The sequence below is a fragment of the Diceros bicornis genome, chromosome 28 (genome assembly GCF_020826845.1).
Source record: "Diceros bicornis minor isolate mBicDic1 chromosome 28, mDicBic1.mat.cur, whole genome shotgun sequence".
NCBI lineage: Eukaryota > Metazoa > Chordata > Mammalia > Perissodactyla > Rhinocerotidae > Diceros > Diceros bicornis.
Genome location: NC_080767.1, coordinates 33860575 through 33879959, shown reverse-complemented (window position 1 = coordinate 33879959; position 19385 = coordinate 33860575). Strand labels below are relative to the sequence as shown.

Here is a 19385-nt window from a genome sequence, read left to right as displayed (position 1 = left end):
TAGGGGAAACATTTGGAAGAAACTAACTGAAATAATTTCAATCTCTAGGTAGTTGAATTTTTTAATTTAAACTTTGTTAAATAGATTCATGTTTATTGAATTTTTGTCAGAAAATGTGACCTATAAAATTTCTACTTAGAGATTTATTTATATTTTGGGGACTTACTATACAATAAATTTTTATAAACAGTGGATTCTGGAAAAAATTATTCTCTATAGGTTACAGAATTCAATATATACTTATAAATCACATCTTATAATTACTATTATGTTCTTACATTTTTTGACTATTTGGTCTGTGGATGATTAAGAGAAATGGATGAAAATTTCTATTTTCTTGTGCATTTGTCAATTTCTCTTGAGATTTCAACAGTTTCCACTTTATATATTTTAGTGTACAAAAAAGATTCATGCATTTCATATCTTTATTGTGAGTTGTACTTTTTTCAATATGAAAGTCCTGTTTGTTTTATTTATGTATCGTGTCCTGCCTTTTTCTTTGCTTTATGTCAGTAATAGAACTTTTTTCCCTGTGTTCTTCTTTGCACTTGCCTAATATATCTTTGTTCAGCCTTTTACTTTTGCCTTTTTGTTTTAGATATGTTGAATAATTTTGTGAGATTTTTCTTTTTTGACCCAATCTAAGTCACTGTGTTTTCATAGGGAAGTTTATCTTACTAACATTTATTATAACCACTAACATGTTGGTTTCATGTTAGTCAACTTGTTTTAAGCTTTATTTTTTATACTTTATTTTTTATTTCAATTTATTTTTAATTCTAAGGCTGGTTACCTGTAAGATTTTTTTAAAATTTCATCTCCTTCCTGCTTGCTCTTCATTTCCCCCTATTATCAGCATCTTGCGTTACTGTGGTGTATTTATTACAATTGATGAACCAGTGTTGATACATTATTTATTAACTAAAGTCAGTAGTTTACATTAGGGTACATTCTTTGTCTTGTACAGCTCTAATGATTGTATCATATAGAGTGGTTTCACCACCCTAAAAATGCCCTGTGCTCCATCTGTTCATCGCTCCTTCCTCACCTCTGGCAACCACTCATCTTTTTACTGTCTTGATAGTTTTGCATTTTTCCAGAATGTCAGCTAGGTGGAATCATACTATATGTAGCCTTTTCAGACTGGCTTCTTTCACTTAGCAATATGCATTTAAGTTCCCTTCATGTCTTTTTGTGGCTTGATAGTTCATTTTTCATATTGCTGAATAATATTCCATTGTATGGATATACCACAGTTTGTTTTTCCATTCACTTATTGAAGGACAAGTTGGTTGCTTCCAAGTTTTGGCAATTATGAATAAAGCTGCTATAAACATTCATGTGCAAGTTTTCGTGTGGACATAAGTTTTCAATTCATTTTGCAGATACCTAGGACAACAGTTGCTGGATTGCATGGTAAGCCTCTGTTTAGCTTTCTAAGAAACTGCCCAACTGTCTTCCAAAGTGGTTTATACCATTTATCATTTCTATCAGCAATGCATGAGAGTTCCTGTGCCACATCCTCACCAGCATTTGGTTTTGTACATGTTCTGGATTTTAGCTATTCTACGTGCAGTGGTATCTCATTGTTGTTTTAATTTGCAATTCCCTAATGAGATGATGTTGAACATCTTTTGATATGCTTATTTGACATCTGTTTGTCTTCTTTGGTATGCTGTCTATTCAGGTCTTTTGCCGAATTTTTTGTGTGTGTGTGTGAGGAGATCAGCCCTGTGCTAACATCTGCCAATCCTCCTCTTTTTTTTTTTTTTTTTTTGCTGAGGAAGACTGGCCCTGGGCTAACATCCGTGCCCATCTTCCTCCACTTTATATGGGACGCAGCCATAGCATGGCCTGACAAGCAGTGTGTCAGTGCACGCCCGGGATCCGAACCGGCGAACCCCGGGCTGCCACAGTGGAGTGCATGCACTTAACCACTTGCACCACCGGGCCAGCCCCTTCCTATGTTTTTAATCAGGTTGTTTTTTTAGTGTTGAGTTTTAAGAGTTCTTTGTATATTTATCAGATATGTGTTTTATGAAGATTTTCTCCCAATCTATGTCTTATCTTTTCATTCTCTTAACAGCATCTTTTATAGAGCAGAAGTTTTTCATCTTAATGAACTCCAGCTTATCAATTTTTTCTTTCATAGATTGTGCTTTTGGTGTTGTATCTAAAAAGTCATTATCAAACCCAAGATTACCTAGATTTTCCCCTGTGTTATCTTCTAGAAGCTTTATAGTTTTGTGCTTTACATTTAGGTCTGTGATCCATTTAGAGTTAATTTTTGTGAAAGGTGTAAGGTCTATGTCTAGATTTCTTTCTTTCTTTCTTTCTTTCTTTTTTTTTTTGCTGAGGAAGACGGGCCCTGGGCTAACATCTGTGCCCATCTTGCTCCACTTTATATGGGACGCCGCCACAGCATGGCCTGACAAGTGGTGCATCGGTGCGTGCCCAGGATCCGAACCCCAGGCCGCCAGCAGCGGAGCGCACGCACTTCACCGTTATGCCACGGGGCCAGCCCCTAGATTTCATTTTTTTTTTTTTGCAGGTGAATATCCAGTTGAAAAAAACATCCTTTCTCCGTTGAATTGCCTTTGCTCCTTTGTCAAAGATCATGTGACTATATTTGTGTAGATCTATTTCTGACCTGTAAGATTTTTTAAAACATTCCTTAATTTATATTTCTCTGTCAGATTCAAGAGTGAAACAATATCTTTTAGTAACACCTGTTTGTAAAGGAAAGAAAAATAAAATTCAGTGAGGTTTTACCCTGTCATGAACTTGAGATATGGGATGTATACACCTGCTCTTTACACAAAACCACATTTACTCTACTCCATAGATAATTTAAGGGATTTTCAAGGGTAATTTTGACTAGTCCCAATTTTTATGCAGAGACTTTAGTCATATATTATGATTCCATTGTACACTAGAATGGACATTCCTTGCTTTCTTTTTTTCAGTTGTCCCTTAGACATTCAACATATTTCACTGGTCTTTTATTTACTATTGCTCTTTATCAGGCTACTGACAGGTGAGCTACTAAAAGCCTGAAGAATTTTGCTATAGTCTAGAAAGCTGGAGTAGTATACTTTGGAGATTATTGCCATGCTCAGTGAGTAGAAATTTCTGGCTATAGAGTAGTGCTGTCCAAAAGAAACATAATACAATCACCTCACACCTGTTAGAATGGCTATCATCAAAAAAATGAGATATAACAAGTGTTGGCGAGGATGTGGAGAAAAGGGAACCCTTGTGCACTGTTGGTAGGATGTAAATTGATACAAGCACTATGGAAAACAGTATGGAGGTTCCTCAGAAAATTAAAAATAGAACTACTGTATGATCCAGCAATTCCACTTCTGGGTATGCATCCAAAGGAAATGAAAACAGGATCTCGGGGCTGGCCTGGTGGCGTAGCAGTTAAGTGTATGCGTTCCGCTTCGGCAGCCCGGGGTTCACAGGTTCGGATCCTGGGCACACACTGATGGACCGCTTGTAAAGCCATGCTGTGGCTGCGTCCCATATAAAAAAAATAGAGGAAGATGGGCACGGATGTTAGCCCAGGGCCAATCTTCCTCAGCAAAAAGAGGAGGATTGGCATCTAATGTTAGCTCAGGGCTAATCTTCCTCACACACACACACAAAAAAACAGAGTCTCAAAGAGATAATTGCACTCCCATGTTCGTTGCAGCATTGTTCACAATAGCCAAAATATGGAAATAACCTAAGTGTGTGTCTATGGATGAATGGATAAAGAAGACATGGTGGGTATGTGTGTATATATATATTATTCAGCTATGAGAAAGAAGCAAATCCTGCCATTTGTGACAATATGGATGGACCTTGAGGACATGATCCTAAGAGAGATAAACCAGACAGAGAAAGACAAATACTGTATGATATCACTTATATGTGGAATCTAAAAAAACCAAATTTATAGAAACAGAGATTAGAATGGTGGTTACCAGGGGTTGGGGGATGGGAGAAGTGGGGAGGTGTTGGTCAAAGGGTACAAACTTCCAGTTAGAAGTTGAATAAGTTCTGGGGATCTAATGTACAGCACAGCAATTACAGTTAACAATACTGTATTATATACTTGAAAGTTGCTGAGGGAATAGATCTTAAATGTTTGTACCATAGAAAAGAAATGATAATTATGTGACATGATGGAAATGTTAGTTAATGCTACTTGGTAGTAAACATTTTGTAATATGTAAGTGTATCAAATTAACATGTATACTTGAAACTTACACGATGTTATATGTCAGTTATATCTCAATAAAGCTGGAAAAATATATAATGCAAGCTGCAAATGTGAGCCACATTTGCAATTTTAAAATTTCTAGTAACTGCATTTTTACAAGTTTCCCCGAAATGAGTGAAATTAATTTTCATAATATATTTTATTTAACCCGTTGCAGCTACAATTTCATTTCAACATGTAATTGATATAAAAATTATTAATGAGATATTTAATGTTCTTTTTTTTTGTCATTAAGTTTTCAATATCTGGTATTTGCTATTTACAGCACATCTCAATTCAGACTAGCCACATTTCAAGTGCTCAGTTGCCACATGTTGGAAAAGTGCAGCTATAGAGTATACTAAGACATGGTATAGCCATGCAGTGGAGTTCACTGCGATTCTCATCATTCTAATGTAACCTCTGCTACCTAGAGCCCTTGGGAAACTTGGTGGGTTTTGTAGATAGTTGAGGGTTTATCTCATTCAGTACCAAACTTTATTTTAATGATTTTTTGTAGAAGCTCTCTATAATGTGTTTACATTTTCCCCTGCCTTTGTTTTGTGTGTGTGTGAGGAAGATCGGCCCTGAGCTAACATCTGCCAATCCTCCTCTTTTTGCTGAGGAAGACTGGCCCTGGGCTAACATCCATGCCCATCTTCCTCCACTTTATATGGGACACTGCCACAGCATGGCTCAACAAGCAGTGCATTGGTGCGCACCCGGGATCCGAACCGGCAAACCCCGGGCCGCCGCAGCGGAGCACGCGTACTTAACCGCTTGCACCACCGGGCCAGCCCCTCCCCTGCCTTTTTAATCAGAGCAATAGCATAGTGGTTAAGAGTGTGGGATCCAAAGCCATAGTCTGGGTTTGAGTTCTGGTGTTAATACTTACCATCAGGGCGATCTTGGATGAATTACTTCAGCACCATGTACTCCAGTTTTTCTCGTGTGTAAAAGGATAGAAACTTTCTAACAGACTAGTTTTGAAAATAAAATGAAAAAATACATGCCAGGTGCTCAGTAAATGTTCATATCTGTTGCTGGTAAATTCTTTAACTACAGCCAGCTACTACCACAACCAGTACTCGTAGTAGTTCAGCAAGAGTAGCATGATTTAGCCCTTTCTTGATGACTCAAACAATTGTACTGTGCTGTGATACACTGATGCCCTTATGGGCTTATGAAAGGATATAGGAATATTTGACCTTACATTATATGTTTTCTGACAACTTGGCAATTTGAATTCTTTATACTTCCCTTTTTTTTGCTGTCTGCATACCCACCTCTATCTATTCTTCTTCTATTGCTGCTTCTAATGTATATTCCTTAGAGTCATCATTGAGAACCACTTGCCTAAATGATATAGCCTAAGAGACCCTTCCCATTCTGAGCCCCACCTATGCTCCCGTGCATCCTGGCGCATTACATTCTTTAACTGGCGGCTTCTTGACACTGATACCATGTCTGCTTTTGCTGTTTCCTTAATCAGAAATGGCTTTCTCACTCTTCTCCTCTGGATATCCTGCTTAATCTCAAAGGCTTAATCCTTTGTCATTCCTTCATTCAGCCAATATTTATGGAGTTCCAGGCCCTAGGTATTGAGGATAAAATGGAAACCAAGAGAAATGCAAAAGCTGTACTCAAAAAATCTACAATTTGGTGGAGAAGAAGAAATTATCAAGTGTAATAGCACTTTGTAACTGGCTCATTTCACTTATCGTTTGTATTCATTCATGCATTCAATAAATATTTATTGAGTGTTTGCTATATACCAGGCATTTTTCTGGGTATACAGTGGTGAGTGGAACCAGACATTGTCTCTCTTTCATGAATTCCACAATCTGGTGAGGGAAATGGACAAATAATTCAAATAATTAAACCAAATCACATTTACTTAAAAACTGAGTTAAGTGCTCTGAATGAAAGGAATGCCATTTATGAGAACCTAGGCTGGGAGTCAAGGAGCACTTTCCTGAGAAGGTGACACCAGAGGCATTTGGCAGGAGGAGGTTCCTGGCAGAGGGAACCACATGGCAGCCACGCTGTGGCAGGAGGAAGCATGTTGTGGTCAGGAAACTAAAGCAGGCCAGTGTGGCCGGAGCACGAAGAGGGGAAGAGAAAATAGAGTGGAGTGAGACTGAGAGGTGGGCAGGGGCCACAGTGGAGACTGAGAGAAGTGGACCGATTCTGGGAATATTTGAGAGGTAAAGTTCACAGGACTTAGGGATGGGTTAGATGTGGGAAACGTGGGAGAGGAGAGGCGTCAACGACTTCTGACTTTCACGTTTTTGTGTTGTGCCCTTCACTGAGACAGGGAGCGTTGGAAGATGGTTTTGGTTTTGGTTTGTGAAGGGGAGTGGGACGGGCAGCATGAATTTGGTCTTCTGCCTGTTAGTTTGAGATGGCTTTGCTGTAAAAAAAAGAGAAGTTTTCAAATAATCATTTATATTTGCATGTTTGGAGTTTAAAAAAGAGAGAGATGAGCTAGAAATGTGAATTTAGGAGTCACCTCCATAGAGATATTAATTGAAGCCTCCAGCATGGGTGCTTGAAAAGAAATAAAGGCCTAAGACTGGACATTGAAAAGCTGTGTGGATGGTGGTGCTGAAATGGGATGTCCTAGAGAATAAATAGGTTCAGATTGGGGTGAGTAAAGATTTCGGTTTTGGATGTGATGAAGACTGAGATTACTTGAGAGATACCCAAGTGAAGAAGTCTTAGAAGCAGTAGGATGGCTATGAATTTGGAGCCTGGACCATGTCTATTTTATTGGCTTGTATTCCCCAGTTTGTACCGTAGTGCTTAACGTGTAGCAAATGCTCAATAAATCATTTGTGGAATGAAAGAGAGAACGTAGGAACATCCAAGGGTCTGGACTGAAATTCTCCACCCTTGCCATGCCAGGGAGGCCCTTCTCCGGGTGTCTGCTAAGACAAGCTTCTGACTGTCTACAAACCTTTATTCAATAAAAATCACTGAGTTATATGTTTTCAACCCAGTGATATGTTTATTTACATGATGAAGTAATTTAAGTAATGAAAGTAATAATAACTTCATTAAGTAATGAAGATTTGAGAGGAGTTACTACAAACGCTTTGTTCATGGAGCTGGACAGAAAGATTGCCCATTGTCAACATTTCCCAAGTGCCAGAGTCACCACAGTACTAGGCAATGAGTTGGTAAATACGAACACACAGGAGTGCCTGCTGTGTGTCATGCCCCATGCCAAGCACTGTAAGTGTGTTACTGTGTTCCTTATAACAGCTCTATAAGTCATAGATAATAACAAAGAGAAACTGAGTAACTCCCTGAGATCACATATTTAGCAAGTGGCAGAGTCAGGATTTGAACCCAAGGTCAACCATTTCCCTTGGTCTTAGCTACCATGCTATACAGAGAAATGAGGCTCTTCTCATGGTGATAGCACCAGAGACATTATGACCATCTGAGATGTCCTTCTTTCCTTCATACTCTCCTTCCTTTCATCCATGCATCTATCCATCTTTTTATTCTTTTGTGTGTGTGTGTGTGTGTGTGTGTGTGTGAGAGAGAGAGAGAGAGAGAGAGAGAGAGAGAGAGAGAGAGAGGAAGATCAACCCTGAGCTAACATCCATGCTAACCCTCCTCTTTTTGCTGAGGAAGACCGGCTCTGAGCTAACATTTATTGCCAAACCTCCTCCCCTTTTTTCCCCCAAAGCCCCAGTAGACAGTTGTATGTCATAGTTGCACATCCCACTAGTTGCTGTATGTGGGATGCAGCCTCAGCATGGCCGAGGAAGCGGTGCGTTGGTGTGCGCCCAGGATCCGAACCCCAGCCGCCAGTCGTGGAGCGCGCACACTTAACTGCTAAGCCACGGGGCCGGCCCATTATTTTATTCTTAAAATCACTTATTCAGCAAGCATTTACATGCTGTCTATACCATCCCAGGAACTATGCAAGGCACTGGGGATATAGTCATCAAGTAAAGTTTATGGCCTCAAGATTGAGGCTAGCGAATGAGACAGACACCAAATTACACAATTTCAGCTCCATTGTCATTGAGACTAGCTATAATAGTGGGCATCCAGAGTGCTGTGTGGACATAGAGAAGGGCTTTTCTAATTCTGCCTGAAGATGGAGGACTGGGTTGAATAGGGGTGGGAGGGATGTCAGGGAAGCCTGCCCAGTAGAATGGATGCTTAAACTAAATCTCAAAAGATGACTAGACAGACTTGGAACAGGGAGCCTGTGGACTGAGAGGCTTGTGTGTACAGAGATGGGAGCTGGCGTATGACCTGATCAGGGTACTGCAGGCAGTTGGTGTGACTAGAGCCTAAGATATATGTCCTGGAATGACAGGAGACTGGGTTGGAAAGCAAGGCAAAGTATAATGGGAAGGCTTTATGGAAGCCAGGTACTTTTAATGGCTCTTTTATTTTTATTCTAAAGGAAGTGAGGAGTTTTAAGCAGGGGGGTGACAGTATCACATTGTGTTTCTGAAAGGTCCCTCTGATAGTGGGACTGAGGGTGAGGGTGAATGTTTACAGGGTGAATTTGTAATAGACTTCATGAGTTTCTGAAATTTAGAATTCTCCCAACTGAATTTGTTAACAATCTCTCTCTAGTTCAGGACAGTACAAAGGAGGACTTTCCAGAAATGCCAGAAATGATGGAATTAGCAAACAAGAATGTCAAAACAGCTACTATAAACACACTCTGTATGTTCAAGATGATAAAGGGAAACATGAACATGAAGAGGAAAGAAGTAGAAGATATTTTTTTAAAAACCCAAATGGAACTTCTAGAGATGAAAACTATAGTATCTGAAATGAAAACTACACCAGATGAGATTACCAGCAGATTAGACACTGCAAAAGAAAAAATGAATGAACTTGAAGACACAGCAATAGAAACTATCCAAAAAGGAGCTCAGACAGAACAATATGCAAGTCTTGCTTCCACTTAGAAATTAGTGGGCATTTTCTCCCTAGAGCTTCTTTACCAGAAAATTTAGACTTAACTATTCTTGTGTGAGGTTGCTGTGGCTGGACAAACCTTATGATATTATTTATCAGTTTTTACTGTCCATTTATGGGGACGTTATTTTGGAGAAAAGGAAATCTTGACAGTTAAAAATCTTTTCTCTGACTTGAAAGAGATGAACTTGTGAGCTGCAACCCTCAGGACCTTTCTTTCTCTTGCTACTGCCTGACACTCTTAATATTGATGCTGTCATAAAAATAGACAGCAAAGCCCAAGTAGTGAGAGTTCTGGACATTTCAGAATCATGTGCTCTTTTATCTTTCATTAAAAAAGACAATAAGCATTCATCTGTTCGGTCATCATACTTAAGTGTGTTTCACATTTTCCAAAGATAAGAGTGAATTTTCATAAGTATGTAAATTGAACATGTTAGACCACATTTGGTAGACATCTGGGATGCTTCCTGGAGTGCTCCTGAATTTTCATATATGAATTAAATACCATCTATATATGTGCTAGGCTTCTATCTCTTCATAAAAGTCATACTGGCTTTTTTTTTTTTTTTTTTTTTTTGTGAGGAGATCAGCCCTGAGCTCACATCTGCCAATCCTCCTCCTTTTTCGCTGAGGAAGACGGCCCTGGGCTAACATCGGTGCCTATCTTCCTCCACTTTATATGGGACGCCGCCACAGCATGGCTCACCAAGCAGTGCGTCGGTGCGCGCCCGGGATCCGAACCAGCGAACCCTGGGCCGCCGCAGCGGAGCACGCGCACCCAACCACTTGCGCCACCGGGCCGGCCCAGTCATACTGGCTTTTGATCATAAAATGAATATTGGTCAACAATTCAATGAAATAAATTTTTCTAATGAAAAATTTTAGCTTTATTTGATGAAATATCAATAAGTGAAATTCAGTTACTTGTCCTCATTAAAGCTTTGGAAATATATCTCCCCCACAAGGATCTCTTTCTGGCAACAGGCTTCATTTTGCATCCATTCGTTGTTCAAACTTCCAGTCCTCGCACAATCTTCATGGTCACTGGGGCGACTGCTCCTTCTGTACCAACCCAACTCGAAAAGTAAGCCTCTTTCCTGTGGACCCAATTGTCCTGTATGTGTTCGTTAGTAATCGTTCCTCCCTCTCTGCTAGTGACTCACAAGCAGGACTTTGGGGTTTCTCTATCTCATGATATCTGCCATGCTTCTGTTAGATAGTTAATTCTGCTTCTGTGTAATCAGAAGGGGTGGAAGAAAATCTTGGCAAAATGAGAATCCTTCTTCATGCCAGGCACCGTGCAATGAATTAAGTCGTTTAATCCTTACAAGACCCTTATTTAGTAGGTATGGTTATTTATCCTGTAATTCCAGAGCTTGGTAGGGGAAATCACCACACTTAGGAATCATGGGACATGGGTGAGGCAGGCAATGCTCAGAGTCTCTAGGACAGGTGATTCTTTCTGTGTCTTAGGGTAAGAGATTTCCCACTCTTCTTTGTACTGTTCCTTATTTCTAAATTGTCTATAGTAAGCACGTATTATTACCCTTATCAAAAAATACATATTTTATAAAGAAAGGAAAATGAAAGTTATACATACTCATTATGGGACATCTGGAAAGTACAGAAATTTAGAAAGAAATAAGTGTTCATTGATTAAATGTAAACATAACCTTTGTAAACTTTTTGGTACTTTTCCTTCTAGTCTTTTTTTTGTGTGTACATGAGGAAGATCAGCCCTGTGCTAACATCTGCCAATCCTCCTCTTTTTTTGCTGAGGAAGACTGGCCCTGCACTAACATCTGTGCGCATCTTCCTCCACTTTATATGGGACGCCGTCACAGCACGGCTTGACAAGCGGTGCATCGGTGTGCGCCTGGGATCCGAACCAGCGAACCCTGGGCCGCCGCAGTGGAGCGCACGCACTCAACCGCTTGTGCCACCGGGCCGGCCCCCACTTCTAGTCTTTTTATATATATATATAATTGAACATTTTCACATGATTGTGATAATTTCTCAGTGTAAAAAAGTGAAATGCCAGTAACCATATCTTGATGAACTGTAAAAATGCCTCTTTCATCCTCACCTCTTCCTGTGCCTTTTCCTCTTGTCTTGAATTGCAATCTTTGACACATGTGCATTGCCTAGAAAGCCCCATTTGGTTAACAGATATCAGTGTGGCAAGCAAGAAAAAGAAAAAGAAAAGCTTATTACTTCTCCTCTTCTCGTTAACACACACATCATTAATAACACCCTTTATGTTTTTTTCATGGGTAGTGATTCAGTTTACACATTCATATATTCATTCATCAACGAATATTTGTTAAGTACCTTCTAAATGCCAGCCATTTTACTCTTCACTGATGACACAAAGACAATGGAAGAATCCCTGCTCTTCAGGAGAATGTAGATGCATAAATAAGAAAAAGAGCAATATGATAAGTTATATGCAGAAATATTAACCAAGTTCTGTAAGACCACAGTGGAGAGTCAGTTGGATTCTCTAGAAATCCAAATGATTCTCCTATAGAAATCGAGGAAAGCTTTTTATAGATGAGAAAATGGAGCTCAGAGAGATGTGGTCACACAGCTGGTTAGTAGTTGAGGTAGCATTAAAACCAGATCTGGGGGCAGGCCCCGTGGCGTAGTGGTTAAGTGCGCGTGGTCCGCTGCTGGCAGCCTGGGTTCAGACCCCGGGCGCGCGCCGACGCACTGCTTGTCAGGCCATGCTGTGGCGGTGTCCCATATAAAGTGGAGGAAGATAGGCACAGATGTTAGCCCAGGGCCAGTCTTCCTCATCAAAAAGAGGAGGATTGGCATGGATGTTAGCTCAGGGCTGATCTTCCTCACAAAAAAAAAAAAAAAAGAAAAAGAAAAGATACAATAAAGGAAGATTAAAAAAAAAAAATTAAAAAAACCAAACAAAAAACAGATCTGACTGCAGACCTCCCCCTTCATTCTACCAAACTATGTCGTAAGGAGACGCCCCTCTTTTTACTGTTTTATAAGCTCCAGATGTCTATATTTGGGGGATTCCTGAGTCAGGGACCACACCTGCCCCTTTTTTCTCTCCCCTTTTCAAAATGCTACCAATTTCTGATTTGGTCAAAAAGTAATGGAAGAGAAGTAAGGCAATCTGAGTTCTCTAGGACCAGCTTTGCCACTGTTTAACTGGGTGATCCTGGGCATGTCATTCCTCTTTTCTAGGCATCTATTCCCCATCTGTAAAAGTGAGGAGGTAGAAATAAATCTCTCTGAGCTTCTAATTTTTTATAAGTAATATGTCGTGGTTTCCTCCTCCTTTTCAAAGTATGTAGCATTTCCATAGGCACGTGGGTTCCCAAGGGCCTTGGGAAGTCTTGACACGCCATGGCTTTGGCAGAGGGATCAGTGAAGGTCAAGAGTAAGGGCTTTTTTATGTGTGTGAGGAAGATCAGCCCTGAGCTGACATCCGTTGCCAGTCCTCCTCTTTTTGCTGAGGAAGACTGGCCCTGGGCTAACATCCGTGCCCATCTTCCTCTACTTTATATAGGACGCCACCAGAGCATGGCTTGACAAGCAGTGCGTCGGTCCGCGCCCGGGATCAGAGCCTGCGAACCCTGCCGCTGAAGTGGAGCACGCGAACTTAACTGCTATGCCACAGGGCCGGCCCCTAGAGTGAGGGCTTTTGACAGCCTAGGTTTGAATCGCAGCTCTATTGCTTACATGCTGTTTAGTCTTGAGCAAACCACTTAACCTCATTGAACCTCAGTTTTGTAATTTGTAAAATAGAAATAATAATAAATGACTCACAGAGTTGATGTGAAGATTCAGTGAGCTTATGTGTCTAAACCACTTTGCACAGTGTCCGGCACATAGCATTCGATAAATATAGCTAATGATGCTTATTGTACTTGTACTAATTTGGAGTCCTGACGCAGTTTTGGAAGTCAAAATACCGCGGTAGCGGGCCGGCCCCGTGGCTTAGCGGTTAAGTGCGTGCGCTCCGCTGCTGGCGGCCCGGGTTTGGATCCCAGGTGTGCACCGACGCACCGCTTCTCCGGCCATGCTGAGGCTGTGTCCCACATACAGCAACTAGAAGGATGTGCAGCTATGACATACAACTATCTGCTGGGGCTTTGGGGGAAAAAATAAATTAATAAATAAAATTATTAAAAAAAAAATACCATGGTAGCTTCTTTTATTAAGGATTCTTTTGTAAGGCACAAAGGAACCGATGTGTCCATGCATAGAATATGGAATTCTAGTCATTTTCCCCTCAGGTGTTCAATTTTGGGGTTGTAGGGGTTGGAGCACTGTTTGCTGTTAAACTTTACTAATGACAGAAAAGACTTCCGTTAGTCTTATTTAATACCCGGTGAATCATTCATTTTTTTCCTTGCTTTGTTCCCGGTGCTTAGGACAGGCTCAGCACAGGGTAGGCACTTCACAAATGTTTTTTGAATGAGTAAGTGATTTCTCACTTTGTATTTAAGAACTGAGGAGAATAATAGCACTTGGCAGTGAGTCTTTTAGCTCTCAGATCTTAGCCTGTGACATGTGTTGAGTTTGTTTTGAGGGGATTTGGGGGTGCCCCATGACAATCAAAGCAGAATTCTTGATGCCGATGTTTGGCTTTCTGCTTTGATCAATAGGCTTATTATTTGCCCTTAAAACCTCTGTGGTGCTGGAGAATCACAGACATTCCTCAGGATGATTTACACAGCAATAAATAATCTGTGCTGTCTGTTGCTTGCTTCATCAGTGTCTGCCCTGTTCATAAAACCCCAGAGGCTCAGTGGCCCCAAGGCTGGAGCACAATGGACATGTTAACTTAACTCCCGTTACAGATGTATGCACATGGAACGTGTCGCTCAATTGCACTGTTGCTTTGTTGTTCTAATATGTACCCACAATTTATCTTTAAAGATTGACATAACTGTAGAAGTTGTTTTCCATCTGACTTTATTATAGTTACCATACCATTTGTTTTTTACCTCTGTTCTGTGCTAGATGCTACATATATTATCTAATCTTCACAGCCACCTCTCAGTTACGTGATTATACCATTTTTATAGAAGTGGAAACTGAAACTCAAGGAGGTAAAGCTTATTCTCTGAAATCCCATAGCCCATGAGTGATGGAGCTTCGGTTTCAACTCAAGTCCTTCTGGTTACAAAACTCTTAGCTACTATACCATGACATTTTTCTCATCTAAATTGCTTTCTTCTGCTTCTGTCAGTTTTTTGTGTTTGTTAGGTTAGTAACCTCTTGCCAAGATCCGTAGTTTCCCTTACTATTCAGAGATGAATTTTAAATTTCTTAAAACAGCATTGCAAATACATGAAATTTATAGTGACAAACATAGCTAGATTACTTTCTTGTTATCCATTCATTTAACATATTTACAGTTCCCATTAATTTTAATCTGTCCTTATTACCTGTTTTATATAATAAATATCTCTTAGTCATGACAGACTGAGTATAGATCACCTGAAATAGGCTCTCTCTCAATGAGCTGAGTTGCAGCTAAAGATTTGTGAATTAATTGGGAAAATTGCAAATCAGGTAGTCAGTGAAATAATTCATTGTCACATCCAATCAATAAACTTTGTAAATCAACTCATTTAATTCAAAAAATGATCTATATAGATCAAGAAACCAATTAAACAATTAGCATACACTTTGCAATTAATTAATTTAAGCATCAATCATATAATTAAAATTCCAAATTTAAGCTGCAGAATTTAGAATCCTATTGCTTTGTGAACTATTAGGTTCATGCTTCTGAATGCTAACAAATTTGCAGTTTCACAATTCAACTTTGGAGCAGGGTATCTTAAAGTATTTAAGTTGACTTCAGTTTTAAATTGTTTTTATGTTGGCATAGTTTCCCACCCTTTTCAACAAATTGACTTAACTTCCCCCAAAGAAAGAGAAGGAGGTGTGTATTGATTCTAAACTGGGCAAGGGTAGAATCTGGGATTACTGATTGGACATTCTAGGGAAGTGAGAAAAGTCCAGAAGTCCTTGAGAGGGCCAGATATCTGTGTCAGGATGAATCAGGGCATTTGTTTTTACTCTATTAAGTATCCTTGGTGTTGGGAATCAGATCCTGCCAAGTGAGTCTGCTTTTCTTCAAAGAAAGGAGAACCGTATAGACTGTCTTAGTTACATTGAGTACTTCTCCTGAGCTAGAGCACAGATATTTTCTTAATCCTGACCATAAGTCAGAGGCCTCTGATTCCCCCCAAATAATTTTTTCCTCCTTTATAGTTTTGTTTATATCTCTTTTGTGATATTTATTTTATTTACATTTATATTATAGCTAATGTAGTGCTTACTTTTCCCCCCAGCTATACTGTAAGCTTCCTTGAGGGCTGATACTAAATCTCATCTTTGATCTAAGGGGGAAAGTTCTGTGTCTTCCTACAACAGGTGCTCAATGAGTATTTGTTGGAAGCATAGAGTAGTATAGAGGCTCTCCTTTCACATTGTTTTTCTCCCCATTTGCACTGCCCTGTGTTTTCTTTTTATCAAATGCAATATGCTTGGGGGATCTGTCTCAACAGGCTTTGAGGTAAAGAACAGCAATCCAGTTTGTCTTCTGTACACCGTAGCCTCTGGTCTCCTTGTCCCTCCCTCACGTTGGTATTCACTCACCTTTTTGGTTTTTCTTTCAGTGACAATGTCAGTGCCTACTGCCTGCATATCGCTGAGGATGATGGAGAGGTTGACACAGATTTCCCCCCACTGGATTCCAACGAGCCCATTCATAAGTTTGGCTTCAGTACCTTGGCCCTGGTTGAAAAGTATTCATCTCCTGGTCTGACATCCAAAGAGTCGCTCTTTGTTCGAATGTGAGTGTTGACGCTGTTACTTATCTTAGTATCTCATCTCTACCTTCTAGTATTTTGGATTTAATTTTGGTTTTGTTCATCAAGTGAATGATATTTGGTATGTGAAGAGTCCACATGTAATGCTTACTTCCAGAGAGATATTAGGGACAACATCTGCATTGTATTTCATGCCTTTGTACCTAGATTAAATGCAGACTGCTTTGCAGTAGCAAACTGTGTTAGGTATGCGTCTGAATGTCATTTCTATGAACCAGGCCTCTGGAAATACTGGGATACTTTGGAGCCTGTGAAGCACATATTCTGGGTTTTCCACTTTCTCTTCAAGGACTCCAAACTAAATGAAAATGTACATCACAGCCACTTCTTTCTTGTGACTTAAAATGCTTGTTTTTCTTTCCAACTTTGTTCAGATCAAATTTGATTTTTCCTCTTGGTTGCCTTCCTTTAGGCTGAGCAGAAGTTCTTAAGCTTTCCTGTGCCTTTGGCAGTCTAGTAAAGCCCTTTTCAGAAAAGTGTTTGTAAATGCAGAAAATAAAATTCACAGGAGTACAAAAGAATTCTGTTATATTTAAATAGTTATCAAGTTATTAAACAAATCTGTGCTATAGTAGTATGTATGGCTTTATTGATACATTAAATAACAGGATCCAGGGCCGGCCCCGTGGCTTAGCGGTTAAGTGTGTGTGCTCGCTGCTGACGACCCAGGTTCGGATCCCCGGCACGCACCGACGCACCACTTCTCTGGCCATGCTGAGGCCGCGTCCCACATACAGCAACTAGAAGGATGTGCAGCTATGACGTACAACTATCTGCTGGGGCTTTGAGGGAAAAAAATAAATAAATAAAATTAAAATAACAGGATCCAGCAGCAGGTATAACAGTAACTCCTGAAGGCTCTTGTTTCAAAGTAGCTATGAGTATAAATGGTATTTGAGCAGATTGCAACAACTGTAATGTGCTGTGACAATAGCTGTGATTTCTGTTCATGACAGAGTCCCCAGGACTGCTAATACTACTGTGATTTGTTGACTACATTTATAATTCAAGGAAATGCTAAATATCAGTTAGAAATTAGTGAAAATAAAAATGTAATTTTTGTCCATGCAAGTCTGCAGAGCACCTGAGTTACCCACAGGTCCTGGTTTTTCGGGGAGAACCTGTGGCGCTTTCTAAGTGCAGTTTAAGCTTTTCTAACAAGGTCGCGACAGTCCTTCTGGCCATCTCCTGGCAACAATAGCGATCCCTTTGGCACCCCCTGCTGTTGGTAACCAGCAAATTCACTATCCAAAAGAGGGATTGCTCTATAGGACTTCTCCCGTCTCTTTAATACATATTGCCTTTGTTTCAGATTTTTATTAAATGTAGGGTTATGCTACCTATGATGTATGAGTATTTGGGATTTTTCTACCCTTAAGCAAAGAAAGAATACCTGAGTCCCTGTGGGTGGGCCGAGGGGCGGCTCCTCAAGCTTTTTAATTGCCATTTCATCCCTGCTATGATGTGTTTGGGGTATGTAAGAGCAAATATTGCCCCTTTTTTTACGTTTCAGAGCCACTAAAACAACAACTTTAAAAAATATTTAAAGTAATTTAAAAGTTATACAGTGATTCCTCCATCCTAGTATAACTTTTCATTTTTGTATAATCATTTCCATGTGTGTATATATATTACACAGTTTCAATTCCAGCATACATATTGTGTTATTTTTATTTTATTTTATTTATTTTTTTAATTTATTTATTTTTTGTGAGGAAGATCAGCCCTGAGCTAACATCCATGCCAATCCTCCTCTTTTTGCTGAGGAAGACCTGCTCTGAGCTAACATTTATTGCCAGTCCTCCTCCTTTTTTTCCCCAAAGCCCCAGTAGATAGTTGTATGTCATAGCTGCACATCCTTCTAGTTGCTCAGCATGGCCTGAGAAGCGGTGCGTCGGTGCGCGCCCGGGATCCGAACCTGGGGCCGCCAGCAGTGGAGCGCACGCACTTAACCGCTAGGCCACGGGGCCGGCCCCTGTGTTATTTTTATTTAACATTATATTACAAATATTTTGATATCTGTTGTTAATTCCTACAATCTGCATTTATTACGTGCCGAGCATCTAGACAGAGACGACCACTGTGCTTGTGGAGCTTACTATCTGGTGGGGAGACGGTTGTCAAACAGATCATTAAAATGTGGTGAGCAATACCACAGAAAAATATATGGGGTGCATCGGATGCCTATCACAGGATGTTTAGATTGTTTCCTTGTTTTGGTTTTAATAAGGGATTCTACAACAGTAGTCCTTGTCTATATCCCTTTTACTTAGGATTATTGGTCAAAGTAGAAACATCTTTAGACTCTCACTTTGTGTTGATATATAGCCTTCTGAAAGATGTACCAGTTTACAGAGCTACCAGTAGAATTCGTAAAACCATCTTCGCAGTCTTACCATTACAAGGTGTCATTAGAAGTTTTTTCTTTTTACTTTAAGAGACGTATACAGTGGTATTTCAATAGTTTCCACTTGCATTTTTATTGTTTATTAATACGTGACTAGAAAAACTGTTCTCGTTAGCACATGATTTTTACTACATAATTATTAACGTATGATCGTGGCAGTCTTTTGAGCTGAGAGTCCTTTTTAAAACAAGAGCTTTCTAATCAATGATTTTCAATAGAGTGGAATTGGGGGTGGGATGGACATACCTCCCCAGGAGAAGCATCTAAGACAACACAGTTTCTGTCTATGAACCCCACCTTCTGGAGAATGGGAGGAGGGGAGAGGAGAAATCAAAGAGTAACAACAACTGCTTTAAACTTAATACTGTTATTTTTTTTTTCCGGAATTACTCCCATCCCTGCACTCCCACTCCCAACCACACATACCCCAGTCAATTCTTTTTCTATTTTAAAGTTCAAGAGTTTATTCGACATGTCTGGAGTGTTTCTGAAAACACAAGGTAAAGTAATATCTTTATATGTGAGTATTTAGAACAAAAGTGTCTAAATTTTCTGTTTCTTCTTTTTCTCAGTTGTCTGATGAAATAGTACAGATTAATGACTATTTGCCCTATGTATATTTTCTTGGTTCAGCAACCTCGCATTCACCTTTCTGGACTATATACTAAGTTAGTAAAGTGTCTCCCGCAAATGTAGGACAGAGCAGACTTTCAGGAGTCTCCAGGGATGTGTCCAAAGATTCACTGAGTGAAATCCCAGCAAAATAAGTAAATCCATAGCTCCTTCTTTTCATTTCCCCCATTTCCTCCTTGCATCTCTCTCCCAGTTGAGAAGGGACGGGAAGTGGCTGGGAAGACACTGAACTGAACCAGGAAGAGGGAGCTAGGTTTGA

The 19385-nt window shown here is 39.9% G+C and overlaps 1 protein-coding gene across 8 annotated transcripts in view; it reads left to right on the top strand.

The window, feature by feature from the left end:
- MAPKAP1 (MAPK associated protein 1) overlaps window positions 1–19385 on the top strand; it is a 234100-nt gene that overhangs the window by 111562 nt on the left and 103153 nt on the right. For all 8 annotated transcript variants that reach the window (XM_058524053.1, XM_058524051.1, XM_058524047.1 and 5 more), the window contains one exon: window positions 15874–16050. In XM_058524053.1, coding sequence (XP_058380036.1) covers window positions 15874–16050 — 177 coding nt within the window. The remainder of the gene's footprint in view (window positions 1–15873; window positions 16051–19385) is intronic.